This window comes from Passer domesticus, chromosome 8 (assembly GCF_036417665.1).
Source record: "Passer domesticus isolate bPasDom1 chromosome 8, bPasDom1.hap1, whole genome shotgun sequence".
NCBI classification, from domain to species: domain Eukaryota; kingdom Metazoa; phylum Chordata; class Aves; order Passeriformes; family Passeridae; genus Passer; species Passer domesticus.
The window spans coordinates 39,567,358-39,580,987 of NC_087481.1; the positions used below are offsets into that span (position 1 = coordinate 39,567,358).

A 13,630-nucleotide genomic window follows, 5' to 3' on the forward strand; every position below is an offset into this window, starting at 1 on the left:
GGAAACAGGATTAAAGGGGAAGGAGGCTCTGGGCTTTACCCCACGTCTTTCTGATGTTGTGGCTACCCAATAGCGTTTTGATTTTTTGAACTACCTGGGGGTACCTGATGTGTTATGGATCATTGGGAATCAATGGAGTGAGATCAATAGAAGAGGGAGTCCTGCTGGCAATGCATAGGAGCATGTGGTGGCTGGTGGGGGCTCAGAGGCTGCATTGTGCTGTAGGGTGTTGCAAACATGTGCAGTGCTGTCCATCACGCAGCGTGGTGGTTGTTAACAATCATAATGTTGTTTACACGGTGCCCAAAGGGTGCCAGGTGCAACAAATGTAACTTCCCAGAGACCTCAAGGCGAATCTATTGGAGTGAAGTGTTGGGGGAGTGGAGGAAAAGAGAGAAAAGAAGGAGAGGGCAAGAGAAACAAGCCAGAAGCCACAAAAATGACATAGAAAAAAAAATTTGCTTTTATTTCTCATGTGCACAAAAAGAGAAAAGAAAAGACTCAGAACTGAAGAGATGAGGAAAAGCCAAGAGGGGCTGCAGAAGCCTAGAATGGATGTGACCATGCACCTGGCACTGGCCCCCTCCCTCCCCGGGCTCATGTCTAGCTTAGCCTGGAGATCACCAGCAGAGCTGCTCTACGGTGACATTTGTTATCAGTTCTGTCATTGCTGGTTTGGTCTCTCCTTCCTGCTTTGCAAGTTTGCCACCATCCTGAGCTCAGCCAAGGAGCACTCTGTGGTATTTGTGGGTCCCTCAGAAGCCCTCACTCTGTCAGTGCCAAAGGGGGCAGCTCAGCTATGATTCTTATTTCTTTTTCCAGAGGGGTGCTTTTCCTTGGAGACAAAAGGGTAACATTTTTCCAACAGTTCAGCAAAACAAAAATTCCTTCAGGAAAATGTTAATAAGCATATATAATTTTATACTGAAGAGAAGGAAGAGGTGCAGGGTTTTTTGCTTTCCTTTTCTTGTTTAACATCCTCACATTTATGTTGTGATTAATTCCAAAGTCTTACTCTGAGTTTGATTCATCGCTACTGATGGGTCAGACAGCATGCAAACTTCTCCCTGTTTCTACAGCAGGGCTCATTGCCACGAACTCTCCCCAAAAGATTTACAGGCCACAAGTGTCAGCTTTACTGCATCCACCTCATGCAATCCTCCCCACATCCCTTTCTGCCAAAAGGATGAGAGCTTCAGAGAGCAGGACTCAAAGGTACTGCCCAGTTTTGAATGCCATGGTCCCTGTTGTTTCCAGCCAAGCACAACATTTGAGATTTTGTGAGATTCTTCCCCCATGATCAAGTAGAGACAGAGGAGAGTCAGTCTCACAACATTTCTGCTTGGTCCATTAGATAAAGGAAACGTAGCAACAGAACTAAGAATGACCTGAGAAGAAGTGAAGGGAGAGCTAAGGAAGAAGAATAAAGAAACAAAGAATGATTTGTGTGAAAAAGGAAAACAGAGAAATGTCATGGAAACATTAATTATTATTCAAAATAATGCTTAAAATTTTGATAGAACTTTCTATCCAGAATCTCAAAGCACTGAGCCGGTGCTAATTAATTCAGCTATGCAATCCCCCTGTGAGCTAGAAACTGTTGTTATTCCCATTTTACAGTGTTGGAATTGAGATGTGTGGGGAAGTTGGAGTTGACAAAGGTTTTTCTAAAGCCACAAGAAGAACTAGGGTGTTTGAGGTCCAGAAACCTGTTCTCATATCAGTAACGTTCTTCTCTCCCTGGATAGAAAAGTGCATTGGGAATGAGAAATAATAAAAGAAAGGGATAGAAATTGAATGGAAAGAGGGTATGAGAAAGAAATGTGAGAAAGGTAAGAGACAGCAGAATGGAGGAGAGATTTGTGTTATAGACTTCACTGGATTTTGCATAATGATTTCTTCCTACAATCCTTGTTATTTTTCCTGTAACACTTTTAAAAGGAAAATAATTAAAACCCCCCACCTATAGCAAAGCAGCTGTTGGCCTGTTGGGGAAAGGGTCCTTACAAGGTTTAGCTGTTCCCTCAAGTTCTGGATTTGTGCTGTGCTTTATTGAACACATTGTTTTGTTTTCAGTGAGCACGAGACTTGCACGGTACACACAGCGTGTTCCTTATCTACAGGATGAGACGAGGCTGTTTTAATAACTACCATGATGATGATGGAGATGAACTTATATACAAGAGGAATTGCCTTCACATTACACACATTATCTTCCTACAAAGCAGCAATTGTTTTTTGCAAATAACATAATATTAAATAATTGGTAGAATTTTTGCGTTTCCTGCATAGTCCAGTCTAATGGAATCTAGATGAATATTGATGGTTTTCTTCTGCATAATATCACCACATAAATCCCCATGTCAGCTACTAGACTTGGGCTATAATACTGCTTTACAATGCATCCACCGACTGTAAATCAAAACAACCAACACAAGAAACTCTTTGGCAAATGTAATTCAGTACATTCGCATGAGGGTCTACAGATGGTGGTGGGAAGAGGATTAGACTGCCCAGTCCTTTGCATAATTCTGCTTTCCTTTGAATTTTCCTGGTCAAACTATATGCTGTACTTATGAACTTTCAGACCAATCCAATGCCTAGTGGAAATCCTCTTTTACCAGTGGAATTAAACCAACAATAGATTTGGCCTTCCAAGAGTCAAATCAAGCCAGCCGTGAGTGAGACAGCTAAGTCCTGCTTTCAGACTCTAGCTCATGTCCTCAAGTTTAGTGAAACACCATTCGAAAAATAAGCATTTCTGAGCTTCTGGCTTCTCTCAGCCTGGGCCCTGGGCTGCAGGTGGCCGCATGTGAGGTGTGACAGTCTCCTTTTCTCTAGCTTCCTCAGGAGCTTCTCTTTGCTGGTCCTGGGATTTCTTGCCTCTGCACTGACTACCTGCTGGGTGAATCTGTGTGGTGCACAAGTAGAGCAGAGGTTGTACTGAGAGACCAAAAGAGAGACCATTCTAACAGTGTTCAGCATCTATCTGGTGTCTGTGAAGGAAAACAGAAGGAGTGGTGAAAGCAATTGTTTAGAAATTGAACAGAATTTTTTCTCTCATAGTGTAGGCTCAGACAACAGGCCAAATTCTGGTTGTGGTGACAGTGTTACCACTCCGCTATTTGCAGCAGGTTACTCAGAGGTAAGTTGTGCAGAATGACACTTTTAATAGATCAGAAGTAACCTCTTGGATTTTATTCTGTACAGGAACAGATTTTAGCTCTATATCTTCTATGTAAATGTCCCCCAAATACCCTTATCATTTGGGCACCCCATTAAAGAAGACACAGACCTATAATCAGCTAAAGCCATGCAAAGGCTGAAAAAGTTAGGTGAAAGGGCCCTTTGGGATCAACACAGCTGTTTACTGATGGTGGATTTCATACATACAAGTTAAACTTGGAGACAGAATACCGAGTCCACTACCACATCTCCTCAGAGGCTTGGAACTTTGGATTTTATACATGATGTTGGCTGTAGAGATTGCTCCACTGTTCACTTTTATGCCCTTCGGGGGTTTTATTCTCAATCCTGTCTTTGTCCATGGACAATAGCCCATGAGTTTTATCTGAAACCTCTCTAAAACAACAAGGATCTACTTTGGCAGACTTGGTGCCCTGGGGACAGGCTATAGCTGCCTTCATGTTTTCTTTGAGCAATTTTGAGGAAGTGTCAGTGCAAGGAACAGTTTATGAGTTTGCTGACAATACAGGATAATAAGCATTTCTATTGACATTTAGCCTTTTGCAGAACAGTGTTTGTCCATCACTTGGGAACCAAAATGAGCAGAGAATCCCTTGAGAATCATCAGGTGAGCATTTGGGATAAGGGGTAGATAGTAGGGCGCACAATACAGGATTGAAAATGAAAAGATGGGGCTGTATATTGGGTCTGGCTGGTAGTATGCAAGCATATGGATTTGAATGGGGGCCTATAAATTAGTAGGTGTATGAGCAGATGGGTGGGGAATCGAAGGGGGGCCCATATAGCAGGGCTGTAATGGTTAGGAAATTAGGTGTCGGGCACAGATAATGAGGTGGTTGTCACCAGCAGTGGAGATCTGGAGAATGGGTGTTGGGCATATCTAAAATTGCAAAAGTTGGGATGTGGGTGAATTGAAGTCATCACAGGTACAGAGTTTAAGGTAAAAGGACTGAAGGCTAAGGACTAGGGAACCAAGCAATTATCCCAGCCAATCCTGAATTTGTCCATCTCAGTCTCAGCTGTCCAGAGGGCAATCAGATGGGCCCACATGAAGCCCCACACTTTCCACCACACAGCACAGTGAGAGCGCAGCTGGGCTTGTTTTCTTTGTTTGCCAACCAGTGACATGGAAAACGTTTGTTGCCTCAGAGTGCTTTTTTTTTTTTTTTTTTTTTTTGTCGACTGATGTATTTGGTAACTTTGTCAGATGTGACTTGTCCACACTGCTCCCCAGAGACAGGATTTGGGAAAGGAGGGGGAGGAGGAGGCGACCGGGTGGAGCTGGCATCCAATCCTCTCCAATACCATCATCCCATTGTAGTGCAAAACAGAAAGGAAACAAAACCCTAGAGTGAAAGAGGAGCATCAAATGTCAGAGGAACTCGTCTGCCATTCAGGTGGTGGGGAGAGATGGGACTTGGAGTTTTATTTTTGTAGGGTTTTTTAATTATTATTTTGGTTTTTTTGTTGATTTTGTTTGCTTGGGTTTTTTAGAAATTGGGGAATTTTTTTTTGTTCCTTTTTACAGACCTTCATGACAAAGCATAAAAACACAGTTATATTTATAGATCTATTTATATATTTCTTCATTTCGTTGGTTTGTTTGTAAATGTTGCTCCATCCTCCTGTCTGAGCTGATTGTGTGTCACAGAAATTGTGGGTGTATGTTTGAGGTTCCTCCCAACTCTGGCCTGCAAAGTCACCACCCGTGAGGTGCAGCCAGCTCTGGGGGAGTCCATGCTGGAAAGTGGGGATGAGGTGCACAGAGAATCCTCATGGGGTGCAGATCTTTACTTGGTCCTTTCTTCATTTGCCAGATGGGCCAGGTGCTGCCATCTCTGCTCTAGCCAGACTGTTCCCTCTGTCCAGGGAAACAGGATGAGCATCACAGGTTACACACACTCAAGAGTCCACCACAGAAGAGTATATCTTTGGGGAACAGTGTTTCACAAGCGGCGTTCTCCCCTGCTTCCCTGGCCCTTACCGCTCCCAGAAAGGGGTCCTGTAAGGCAATGGTTGCCAGCTGCATTCCTCCCCAGTCCCCCTGGAGTCCTGGAAGCCAAGGGGATTTTGCATGGCTGAGCTGTACCCAGGGGTGTTGGAGGGCTCCTGCAGGGGAAGCCACTTGGCCGCACGCTGTTTCTGGCGGGGGCGGAGGGCAGGGGGAACGAAGGGGTCTCAGTCTCATGTGGTGAGTGCTTGGTCCGGCACCTTGGTGGCGAAGAGGAAGGAACTGGACTGTGTGGAGGAACGGAGAAGGTCTCTTCACCCTTCCCAGGGATGGAGGGAGGTGATCAGACAGGTACAATGTGGAGGCCTAAGCTGTCGCCCTGCAGTTTCATGTGGTTTCCATGGTAACTAGTGGCGGTCATAGGCAGCGGCAGCAGTGGGAGGTGCGGAGCCCCGGGATGTGGCACTATAATAATAAGGGGAACCTGAAAGTTAACACAGGAGAAGAATGGACTGGTTGAAAGGACAAACAGTAAACAAAAAAAAAAACCAAAACAAAACAAAAAACAGAAACAATCAAACTAAGAAAAGAAATTAAGGACAACTGAAAACAAAAAGAAAGGTAGAAAGAAAGAAAAGCAAAAGAACCAAAAGAAGAACTTGGAGACTGAGCTCCTAATGGGATTAGGGAAAGGCAGTCAGTGGAAGCCAACTGAGGGCCACACTTCACTCGATAGATGCTACCATGGCCTCTTGATAGGACTTTCCTCTATGGGAAAGAGATCTTTTTGCATCCTCTGACAATCAGTAGGTAAGCCCATGAGCATTTGAGCTGGTCTTGGCTGGGTAGAGTTAGTTTTCTTCACAGTGGCTGGTAAGTGGCTGTGTTTTGGATTTGTGCTGAGCACAGGGTTGATAGTACAGAGGTGTTTTTGTTATTGCTGAACAGGGCTTCCACAAAGCCAAGGCTTTTTTGCTTCTCATACTGCCATGCAGCAGTGAGAAGTCTGGGAGTGCATGGGAGTGCATGGGAGGCTGGGAGGAGACACAGCTGGGATAGATGACCTGAACTGGCCAAAGGGATATTCCAGACCAGAAAAGATCCTGGTCACTATGTGAGGGCAGGGAAGGAAGGAGGAAAAGGAGATGTTTGGAGTGACACTGTTTGTCTTCCCAAGTAACCATTGTGCATAATGGGGCTCTGCTCTCCTGGGGATGGCTGAACACCTGCCTGCCCACGGGAAGGAGTGACTTCATTCCTTGTTGTGCTGAGCTTATGTGTGTGGCTTTTGTTTTCCCTGTTAAACTGTCTGTATCTCAGCCCAGGAGTTTTTTAGTTCTTATCCTTCCAATTCTCTCCCTGATCCTCCTGGTGGGGGAATGAATGAGTGGCTGCGTGGGGCTTGGCTTATGCCTGGGGCCAAACCACAACAAACATTGCAGCACGATATGCCACACCTGATCTGTAGCCACAAATAAAGTGTCAGGGCCAGATGTTCTGGGTGCACCTGACAAAGTGACTTTAAAACCAGTAGGGGAGAAATGAAACAAATTTACAGTGTTTTATTAATTGGGATTTGGGTCACAATTGGCATGAAAGCTCTTTAGATGGTTATTGAATGTGTGTTAAATAGTGATTGATTATTAAGATCACATTTACTGAAGTTTAACAGCACTGGAATAAAATGTGCATCTATTATCCAGTTGTTAAACCTCAGTAAATACATAGGTAATCACAACTGATTTATTTTACATATAATAAATCTCTTCCTATTCCCCTGCAAAGAAATGTTGTATTAAAAGCTAAAGTCTCATAGGAGTTTATCCCCCCACTGAAAAAAACCCTGACTCTTTCTGAGCATATCAGTGACTGGAGATGGATATATATCCCTGTAAGAGAACTCTACTGGCTATTATAAATCTTGTGATACAGCCTGTCTCCCACTCTAGACATTAGTCCAACTGGTCCAGTAGGAAGAAATTCTATGGGATTTAAAGATTTCCCAACAATTGACTCTGGATTTAGCCTGGGAGAGGAATGAAACCTTATCTGATTTTTTAACCAGGCCTTGAAAGTCTGCTGCTTGTGGCCTAAGAGTAGCAGAACCTAAATTTTTACTTTTGATATAATTTAGAATAAACTGTGGATGCAGCCCATGGAGAAGCCAGAGCTGAACTCGAGTTCTGAACTGTCTCATGAAAGAGGAATCTGCTTCAGAACCGATACAAAATATGCATGAGGTACATTTCAAACTGGACTGGAGAGTGAGGAAAAAGGCCTCTCACCTGCCCAACTACTTGAAACCCCTTTTCAGAAACAAACAAACAAACAAAAACCCAAAGAGAACAAAGAAAAGAAAACAAAGAGACAAACAGAAGGAGCGCGAGGCTGGGGGTGTGCTGTGGGAAAGAGGTACTCACTTAGTAATGCAGGGTTGCTGAACCGCCAGGCCTCGTTGTAGGTCGTGTACTGAGGGTGGCTGTAGGGATTCCCTGAGAACTCGCTCCCTGGAAGAAACCAAGGAAGGTGTGAAATATAGTAAGGAATAAAGATTAATGTCTGCTATTCCATCAGGACAGTGTTCATGCTGAATCCATTTGCCAGCAGGAAAACTGGTGTATGTAGCTTCCTTGCCTAGCTGGAACTCTTCCCTTCAAGACACTTCCGTGCCTGTTCAGTGCAAAATTGCTTACCCATACCATTAAGCATCACAAGATTGACTTCTTCACAATCAAGAAATCAGTTCAAATTCACTAATACAAATAAATTATTTAATTGGGATGGGTTTTTTCCCTTTTTTTTATTGCCTTCTGTCTTCCAATTCTCAAGCTGCAGTAGGACAGCATATGCAAGCTTTTATGCCTTTAATTATCAGCTTTCTTATTAATAACATCAAAGGTTCTCCAGTAGTGTCAAGACAGCAGGCATGGAAGGTTAATGGGACAAGCTCACAAGAAACTCTTTGGAACTAGCAGTGCTGTTGATAGCAATATGTATTGCTAAATTTTTTTATTAGGGTGCTGAGGGTGATGGCATATTTGTGGAGAAGAGTATCATTCATTTTTGGAAATGTTCTGAGTTGGCTGTGACTAAATACAAAACAAAATGGAAAATACATGAATCACTTTCTTTCTTACTCTGGATGATGGTATTAGTCAGAAAAGTGATTCATACATGATTAACCTCTCTTTTATGCTTAGTTAGTGAATTATAGAGAAAGCTTGCTGCATTCTAGCTCTGGAAAATGTTTTTCTAATGATTAGCACTTTAGGTACTGTGCTGAATCTGAACGACAAGTTGTGCTACAGCTCCCTTTTTCACATTAGGAAAATGGGCCCAAACCAAAATACTTCCAAATTTTGTGACCTAGTAAGACTATGAACCAAGATCTGAATGGTGCAGAGTCTTCTAAAACATTGTTTTATTGTGCAGAAGGAGCTGAGTCTCCTTGTTTCTTAGAAGGCTGTGCAGGGTGTTTGGTAACCAAAGGGGTCTGGTGCTATATTCGAAATAAACAAATCTCCCCAAACTTAAACATGTATGCTTCTATTATGGAAAATCATTATATGATCTGATCATAAGCTCAATTTAATGTAGTATCAACAAACTGTGGACAATTAAGGCTGTCTGAAAGGCCTTATGTGCTTAAAAGGCAGGGGAAGAATAGTGTAGGTATTAGCTTCTGGTCTGCTCAAAGGCAGAGGTGGAATTGTTACAACAGAAGTGTTTGAGAAGCACCTGGCAGTCCTTGCTAGATACCATGGAACAGGAAAAGAAGGTAATGCAAGATGGAATGGATGCCTGTAATACAATTACCAAAGAATGTCAATTAATTATGGCATAATCTCTGCAAATCTCCTCTCCCTGGATTGTTAAAACCGCAGATTCTTAGATGGTGGAAATGAAGTCTGTTCAAGTTAGGGGATTTGTACTGCTTAAAACTTGAGGAAAATCATTCCAGCAAGGTTTTTCGAGGTACTCAGGGTGATAACCAAAGTAGTCAGTGCAAAAATGAGTATGAATCCAACCAAATAATCATCCAAGGGTATTAGTCACAGTAGCTTTTAGTTTCAGTATAAAAACCTCATTTTTTGTGAGAGATCTTGCTAACTACTGTTTTAATGATGATAACTCAGCATAATTTCATAGCTAGAAACATCCTGCATGGAAATTCTGACAACTAGCTGGGAAGGAATAGGTGAAACTTGTGAAGATGACCGATGCACAGTCCAGATTTTTCTCTATTGAATTGTCTTATCTGTGGAATATGGTGGAATTGGTTTGCTTGCCAAAGAAGGAGAAGAAAAACTATCCTCATGAAAATTTCTGCTTTTGAAGTGCTTCATATGACATAGCTTTACTGTATGGAGAGAAATTGTTCTGATATTTCAAGACTTTTCTCTCACTCCCTGCTGAGTTGACACCCTAAACTGTTTATAGTGTTGCTAAAGCATGGGTTAAGCGCAGGAGAAAGAGCCACAGCTATGGAGCGCAGGGAGGAGGGAGGGCAGCCGCTGGAAACAGTGTTTATTGACGAGGAGTGAAAGCATGCATGCAGCAGGATAATGAGCTTTTGAGCTCAACTGTGACCAAGAGGAACTGAGCTATCGCCTTCCCCGATCACTAATGAAACAAGTGTAATTTCCTCATCAACATTGGATTCTGTTTAACGACTCCCTGCCGCTGCCGTCCCCAGCCCTCTGCAGGCTCTGCACTGCTCTGTGTAAACTCCAGTTCCTTCAGTGGATGCTGACTTCGCTGAAACAGTTTGAAGAAACTTGATGTCCTTTCTGGGAAAGAGGAAGAGTTGAGACAGGGATCAAAGGTATTCTGTACCTTTGTGGGAAACTTCTCTCAGATATGTAGGTCAAGCGTAGCCAAGACCTGATTCATCTGTCTGTGAGTGACTAACCCCTGCTTTTCCAAGTGTGTGCTCAGGACCATTGGCCTTTGTCCATGTTTACAGCCTGGGACCTGAAGTTACAGGAAGGGCAAGTGCAGGAATATGTATCCTGTCACATCATTTGCATAAACCTCAGGGGCATTTGCATTTGCTGCCCATGTGGCACGAATGTAGTGCTACAGGAGACAAGCTTTTCTTTAGACTGTGTGAGTAGAAGTCTAGTGAAAGGTTGTCATGGGTAGGAAATAGCAGCTTTGATTAGCACTGGTTAAGCAATCTTCTCAGAAACAGTTTTCCTCTGGAAAATGCTGTCTCATTGAAATGGAAATGTTTTGCTCTAGCTTGTCAGCTTCAATAGAGTTTTGGAAAGAAAAGTTCTGAAGTTATTGCAAATTGAAACAAAGTATTATGTTTCAACTTTCTTGTTTTGTTTCATTTTGCCTTTCTCATTTCATTTAATTTCCTTTCAGTTCTTTCATTATTTTAATATGTCTTGACATCTAGAACATGTTGATGTTATTGAAATGTTTCATCCTGATGTTTGCAAACTGAACTATTGCAAGGTTCTGACTCCTCATACCAATGCAAGATGAAAGCAAGTATCGAGGAGTCAAAATTTTGAATGGGTTAGAAATCTGATTTCTGAACAGTCGTGTGTTTAGCTCTGCACCTTTGTTAAAAGAAGACAGAGCCTCCTTCCCATGTTTTCTCACATCTGGACAATAGGTTTGTTTGCATGTTAGTACGTTTCTCAGAGATACTTCCTGAGTAGTCATCTTGCCGGCTTCTTGTTTCGGGTGTAGGTAAAGCACTGGCTCCTGAACTTTCTTTGCCTGAGGCCACATAACAAACCATTGGCATCATTGTATTTGATTGTTCAAACTGGACTCCTAACAGAGGTTGCAAGTCAGCACAGAGGATTGATCTCAGGAGGCCTATATTCTGTGCAATCTGTGCTCAGGGAATCTTCACTAACACTATTTCTCAGTATCTGTATTTAAATCTTATTGGTTTAGTCTTCTAATACAGAAATGATGAGGCATGAAGTGAGCCTAGCAGGTGGCAGGTTCAGAAAAAATAAGGGATGTAGTTTTCACAAAATATGTAGTTTAGCTATAGAATTTCTTGCAAAAGGTTTCTGTGCATGTTGAAGGCTTATATGGGCACAGGAGACATTTTTTACCTTTGTAGAGGACAAACCTACCAAGGGTTTAATATTAAATAGAAAGAAGTCTGGCTTAAAATGTTTCTTAGCTGCAACATGGAGGCTGGGAGATCTTTCAAGAAAGTACCAATACAGGCTTGTTCTACTCTTACACCCTTCCTCATATTTTCCCTGTTGGCCCTGACACAAAGTAGTGGCTGCAGAGATCTGCAGAGTGACCCATTAAAGCAAAATCTTCTGTTTCTTCCCAGGAAGCCTCTTTATCTCCATCTTGTTGGCTTCAGTCACACTAGAAAACAGGAAGTAAAGGGCTTCCTGGCTGGGTCTGACCAGTGGGGTATGACAGAAACAGCCAGAACCTGGTGTTCTGTTGAAAGATGCAGTAACTACTGCAGGATACCCAAGCAGGCTACTGGAAAAAAACTCCCTCTGATTAAATGTTGACATCAGATTTAATGTGAAGATATCCATTTGACCAGAATAATTTTTTTAACTTTGAAGTATAACTTAACTTTTTTTAAAATGTATAATTCTGTTCCTTTTTTTCAGGGAATGTTTCTGGGTTGTTTTTTGGTTTTTGGTTGTTTTTTGGGGTTTTTTTTGGACACTACTATCTTATATGCAGCCTCCACATCAAGGAGCTGAAATACCTTATTCTTAGATAAATGACCCCTGAGATTAGTGGTCTTAAAATTTTTTGTCCCAGTTTAGAAGTTAGCATCATCCTTGTCATGAGGACATTAAACTTGGGTAGCAATCACTGAACAGTTTTTACTCAAAGAGCCAGCTATTTTGATATTATTAATTTTTATATTCTGTGGCCTCCTGTAAGTTTTGACCATAAACGATCTTAAATATTGTCAACTGAATTTACCTTCTGTTACTGGGGGAAGTTGTGTGGGAGGTGTTAATTGATTTTATATTGTCTCAGTGCATGTCTGATTCTGGAGCCAAACCACCTTCCTGAATAATTTAGTGTAGAACATGCCCTAAAATTTGCCACTAGAATAGGCTGCCCGAGTAGTTGTGGATACCCAATCCCTGAAGGTGTTCAAGGTCAGGCTGGATGGGGCTTTGCACATCCTGTAAAGATGTCCACCCATGACAGGGTGGTTGGAACTAGGTGACCTTTAAGGTCCCTTTCAACTCAGGCAATTCTATGATTTGTCACTTTAAGATGTGAAGACTTTCACCTGAAAACATTTCCTAAGAACAATATTTTCACTGTCCTCACTGATGTTAATGTTCATTTAGCTGTCAGTTCTGAGATCTGGGTGAGGGTTAAGTTAGGCTTTCCCCTTGTGAGCCCTGCCAAATCAGATGATAGTAATTTAAGAGCTTTCTGTCCTCAACTTGTTGCTGCTTCAGTTCTGGACTCATCTCTTCAGAAGCAGAGGCTGCAGAATGGGTGTGTACCTGCCCCTTAATCATCACAACTCACAACCATGGGCCATAAAAAGCAGAAATCAGTGGGCAGATGAGTTCTGAGCTACCATGTCTGAGAAAAGAAAATCCTGCCTCTTCATTTATCTACTGGGGACAACTGTCATTAGAGGAGAGTGGGTAATAGAGCCTGAGGTAATAAACTCTTCAATTGTCTGCTGAAAGAGTGGGAGTATACATATGCTGAGATAAGGTATTTCTCCAAAACATTGGGTATCAAAGAAAGAGTTTGTCTTTGGATGTAGGATTAGGTTGGTAATTTCTTGGATTGAAGGCACTATTTTACAAACAGGAGGCGGTTAAGTAGTTGGTTGCTAAGAGTGAATAATTAGTTTCTAGTGAAATGCTGTTAATAATTTCTGAGTTTTTAGTAAATTTAGGCTATATAGACAGTAGGTCTTCAAATACTGTAGGTATTAAATTGCCATTGATAATTTTCAGCTTGATGGCCATGGATTTAGACAGAAGGTGAGTTGTCACCCTTAGTTAGTGGATAGGTGAGTATCTTGAGCCATGAGCAGTACATAATAATCTGCATGGGTCATTGGAAAATAATTACATTAGTTAATGAATACTAGGGTTAATTAATTACCAATTAATTGCCACAGGTTATAGCTAGCTAGCTGCCCATAGCAGCAGTGAATCAGTTACTAGGGGGAAAGAGATACATTACAAAAAGGGTTGTTAGCTGCATTGGTTATAGGCTCCTGATGGTTTCTTTATGAAAAAATAGCTCTTCATGTCAGCAAAGCAATAGCCAAGCCAGCTGTGAAAGCTCTCACAATGCTGGTAAGCGTTCAGACATGTGTGCACCATTACCGAGGGCTGGCAGCTGACTTACCAGGAACCATTCCTGCAAGAGTTGATGTTGGGTAGCTGCCTTGTCCAGTTGGAGGAACATGGGGTGGGTAGCCAGGCAAGGTGGTGCTTGCCATATCACGACCTGGAAAGGGAGAGAATC

General features: G+C 42.3%; 1 protein-coding gene and 1 long non-coding RNA gene across 14 annotated transcripts in view; one reads left to right on the forward strand and one right to left on the reverse strand.

Moving 5' to 3' along the window:
• The window catches only part of LOC135306517 (uncharacterized), a 207,583-nt gene that overhangs the window by 101,732 nt on the left and 92,221 nt on the right, over window positions 1-13,630 (forward strand). Inside the window, exons 3-4 of one of the 8 annotated variants that reach the window (XR_010367317.1) lie at window positions 3,744-3,814; window positions 7,293-8,169. The exons of 2 other annotated variants lie outside the window; for them this stretch is intronic. This is a non-coding gene — a long non-coding RNA (uncharacterized LOC135306517). Of the gene's footprint in view, window positions 1-3,743; window positions 3,815-4,414; window positions 4,452-7,292; window positions 8,170-13,630 lie in introns of those variants that run through there. 5 more of the 8 variants (XR_010367315.1, XR_010367319.1, XR_010367316.1 and 2 more) reach the window with 5 other exon arrangements.
• The window catches only part of PAX2 (paired box 2), an 86,042-nt gene continuing 74,441 nt past the window's right edge, over window positions 2,030-13,630 (reverse strand). For 3 of the 6 annotated variants that reach the window (XM_064430625.1, XM_064430623.1, XM_064430626.1), the window contains 3 exons: window positions 13,511-13,612; window positions 7,579-7,665; window positions 2,030-5,623 (listed from right to left, as the gene is read on the reverse strand). In XM_064430625.1, coding sequence (XP_064286695.1) covers window positions 5,502-5,623; window positions 7,579-7,665; window positions 13,511-13,612 — 311 coding nt within the window. In that variant the 3' untranslated portion in view covers window positions 2,030-5,501. Of the gene's footprint in view, window positions 5,643-7,578; window positions 7,666-13,510; window positions 13,613-13,630 lie in introns of all 6 variants that reach the window. The other 3 variants (XM_064430629.1, XM_064430624.1, XM_064430627.1) reach the window with 1 other exon arrangement.